A 3657-nucleotide genomic window follows, 5' to 3' on the forward strand; every position below is an offset into this window, starting at 1 on the left:
TATTTAATTTATAATTTAAATGTTATTATGATTATTTAAATAATCATACTGATTGGTTGGCCACGGGGAGATGGTCGGTCAAACTAAGTAATGTCGTGTCACATATTGATTGGTTGCTGAAAACTGTATTCCCTCCAAAGCCTCCCAAAGTAAAGGGACCAAAAACAAACAAGTGCAAAAAATTCCAAAATTTTAATTTCAAAAACGAAAGTCGCTTACTTGGCTGGCTGCTGCTTTCTCTCTACCGGTGAGACTGTGCGCCGAGCAACCGAGACAGAGAGAGAAACAGATATTATGGAGGTGGGATCAGCTGCGAGCAAGAGCAATGCCAAAAGTCAGCGGCGGGTAGGTTTAATTTACGATCACAGGATGTGCAAGCATCGTACTCCTGATGATGATTATCATCCCGAGAATCCCAACCGCATCACCGTTATTTGGAACAAGCTCAAACTCGCCGGCATTCCCGAACGGTACTTTTTATCTGAAACTTTCTTTCGTTTTCTCACGGCTTATTTGTGGTGAGAATTCTTAATAAAAGAAAATGAATTCCATAATTTTTTTTTTGTTAAATTATAGTCTAATTTGCTTTCTTTGTAATGCAATTAGTTTAAACCTTGACAATAATTCATTCAGCATTAAAATTAAGCTGTGAAATTGATCCTCATATGTTATAAATTCATTTCCTTTTTTTTTTTGTTTTGTTTTGCTTTTCTAAATTTGTTTTTGTTGGAATTCTCTTTTAGATGTGTGCTTTTAAATGCCAAAGAAGCGGAGGATAAATACATTTGCGCTGTTCACTCCAAAAAACACGTTAACTTGATTCGAAATATAAGCTCCAAACCATATGATTCGAAGAGAAATGTAATCGCATCCAAATTAAATTCCATATATTTCAATGAAGGATCATCAGAGGCTGCTTACCTCGCAGCTGGCTCTGTCATTGAGGTGCTGTAAAGCTCTTCTCGAATAGTACATTTACATTTAAACGTTTAAAATCTGACAAGAAAATTTCTTTTGTCGCATAGGTTGCTGAGAAAGTGGCAAAAGGGGAATTGGATTCTGCTTTCGCTCTTGTTAGGCCACCTGGCCATCATGCTGAATTCGATGAAGCAATGGGATTTTGTTTGTTCAACAATGTGGCTATAGCTGCCACTTTTCTCCTTGATGAAAGGGTGAGAAGTGACCGTTGGTTTTTATAATTCAGGGTCCTTTTTCCCCTATTTTACGGAAAAATTTCCTCAATATTTTACAGATAGTGACAACATTGCATTTCTATTTGATTTATGTTTTCCCCTTGCAGCCAGAACTTGATATAAACAAGATTCTGATAGTTGATTGGGATGTTCATCATGGTAATGGTACTCAAAAAACTTTCTGGAAGGATCCTCGTGTTCTGTTCTTCTCCGTTCACAGGTACATAACTAATGTGAGCTCATTTTTTTCTGTATTAAGTTTGTGTATGCTCTTAGTCCAAAATAAGTTTTCTTGAGGAATTGTCTGGTATTTGATTATGCTAAAGATAGTTTTTCATCTTTTTTTAGGATAACATCAGTTTTGTAGTAAATGCCTTTTGTTTGTCGCTATGTTTTTTTTTAAAGTGCAGGCTTTAGATTGGACCTAGACTGTATGATGTCTAATCACATATTGTAACTGGCTATTAACCTCAGTGACTGTTTCAATTTGTCCTCTTTTGCAGGCATGAGTTTGGCTGTTTTTACCCTGCTAATGATGATGGTTTTTATACCATGGTTGGAGAAGGACCCGGGGCAGGATATAATATAAATGTCCCTTGGGAAAATGGCCGGTGTGGCGATGCTGACTATCTTGCAGTTTGGGACCATATTTTACTTCCCGTTGCCAAGGAATTTAAACCTGACATAATTATAATATCTGCAGGATTTGATGCAGGTTGATGGTCATAAACTTACTTGTTGAAATTTAGAATTCTTAATTTTTTGGCTGCTTTTTTAGTTTCTCTATCATCAGAAGTGTATCATGTTGTTTGGAACAGCTGTTGGTGATCCTCTAGGGGGATGTCGGGTAACACCATATGGATATTCCATCATGTTGAAGAAGGTTAGTGATTAACTTTTATTACCATTTCCTTAATTTCTCCCTTTTGATTTCTCTATGTCTGATGCAGTTGGTCTGTAACTTTTAATTTGTTTCGCCCATTCCACTTCATAATTTTTTTCGAAGTGAGATTTACACTATTGCATCATCTTTTGTGTATGTCTGAAGTGATGGCTCTCTATATCTTTTGTATTTAATGTAACTTCTTTTTTCCAGTTGATGGATTTTGCTCAAGGTAGGATTGTTTTGGCACTGGAAGGAGGATACAATCTTGATTCTATAGCAAATTCAGCCCTGGGTTGCATGGAAGTTCTGTTAGAAGACAAACCTATATCTGGATTTTCTGAGGCATATCCATTTGAGTCTACATGGCGAGTCATTCAAGCGGTACTAATCCTTTACAATGGTTTTCGCAGCTTTCCTTGAATGGAATTGACAACTGTGCTTTCTTTTTCCTCCTTGTGCTGGTTCCTTACCAGTTCTTAGCAATTTGTACTTTATATAGTCTTTTCTTCTGCTGAGGCATAGATGGCCTGTTTGCCAGGTTCGCCGAAAATTGAGTGCATTCTGGCCAACACTTGCAGATGAATTACCAACTAAGTTGACCAATCAAAAAGCTCCTCCTGTAAGGCTGTCTTTCATCTTTGGTTGCAGATTTATCTTCTTGCTTTTATCTTGTCAAATGTGGATGGCCAGTAGATTAGCATGCCAATTAATGTCTTTGTTAAAGTGGTCTTGTTTAGGTGATTCTGAAATTCATCAGAAATAAACATAAACCAAGAACGCAGTAATTTCTTGGTTCTCCTATAACTACTGGAGAAAAAGAAAGGCTTACTTTTTATTTTTGATTAGTCAATACATGGTACATGATGCTAATCTAATCATGTAGGGCTCTTGAATACATCTAATGTATTTTCTTAAAAGCAGGAAGAGCAACTCGTAATTGGAAAAGAAGAAAAAATGTGCAACATAATTGTTTTAGGGTTCTTGTCATGAAGGATGGAGTCATAGGGAGAAAACATGTATAGGGTTCTGCTCATTAATTTTAAGACATAATGTAATTTGATGAGCCCATACATCTTTCTAATAAAGTTGTTTTCAACTCAGCATATTCTACTGTTAAGCTCCGAATCTGATGGCGAGGATGATGAAGCTTCAAAAATTGTATCAGCGGACCTTGTTGCAGCTGTTGAGGATGTTGTGGGACCCCTTTTAAAGTTGAAGGTTGAAGATAATCATGGTAATAAAGTGAAGATTAAAGTTGTTAAGTCAGTTTTCTTCTTTACTTTTATATTAAATGATAAGCTCTAAACTGAATGCAGATAAACTAACCACTGCTTCTACCCCATGGAGATCAGAGCTGTCCAAGAGTGACATTTGGTATGCCACTTTTGGTTCAAATATGTGGAAGCCAAGGTTCCTCTGCTATATTGAAGGTGGACAGGTATTGGGATTTTGTGGTGAAAGGATGGATGAGATCCCTACGCCTAAAATCAATGACATTATTAGATTTTAGCCACTTTTCATTAATATTTTGATGTTAACCCCTTTCATTAATTAACCAGGATCCAGAGGATTTTCCAA

At 36.6% G+C, this 3657-nt stretch overlaps 1 protein-coding gene across 1 annotated transcript in view; it reads left to right on the forward strand.

Moving 5' to 3' along the window:
* Positions 1–157: 157 nt before the first annotated feature.
* Positions 158–3657, forward strand: part of HDA05 (histone deacetylase 5) — a 4803-nt gene continuing 1303 nt past the window's right edge. The window contains exons 1-10 of the mRNA XM_021429819.2: positions 158–470; positions 744–945; positions 1026–1172; positions 1301–1413; positions 1697–1908; positions 2012–2076; positions 2290–2460; positions 2618–2698; positions 3181–3313; positions 3396–3517. Of these exons, the coding sequence (XP_021285494.1) occupies positions 295–470; positions 744–945; positions 1026–1172; positions 1301–1413; positions 1697–1908; positions 2012–2076; positions 2290–2460; positions 2618–2698; positions 3181–3313; positions 3396–3517 (1422 nt within the window). The 5' untranslated portion in view covers positions 158–294. The remainder of the gene's footprint in view (positions 471–743; positions 946–1025; positions 1173–1300; positions 1414–1696; positions 1909–2011; positions 2077–2289; positions 2461–2617; positions 2699–3180; positions 3314–3395; positions 3518–3657) is intronic.

Source organism: Theobroma umbraticum, unplaced genomic scaffold (assembly GCF_002168275.2).
Source record: "Theobroma umbraticum cultivar Fairchild unplaced genomic scaffold, ASM216827v3 scaffold_50.0, whole genome shotgun sequence".
Taxonomy (NCBI): domain Eukaryota; kingdom Viridiplantae; phylum Streptophyta; class Magnoliopsida; order Malvales; family Malvaceae; genus Theobroma; species Theobroma umbraticum.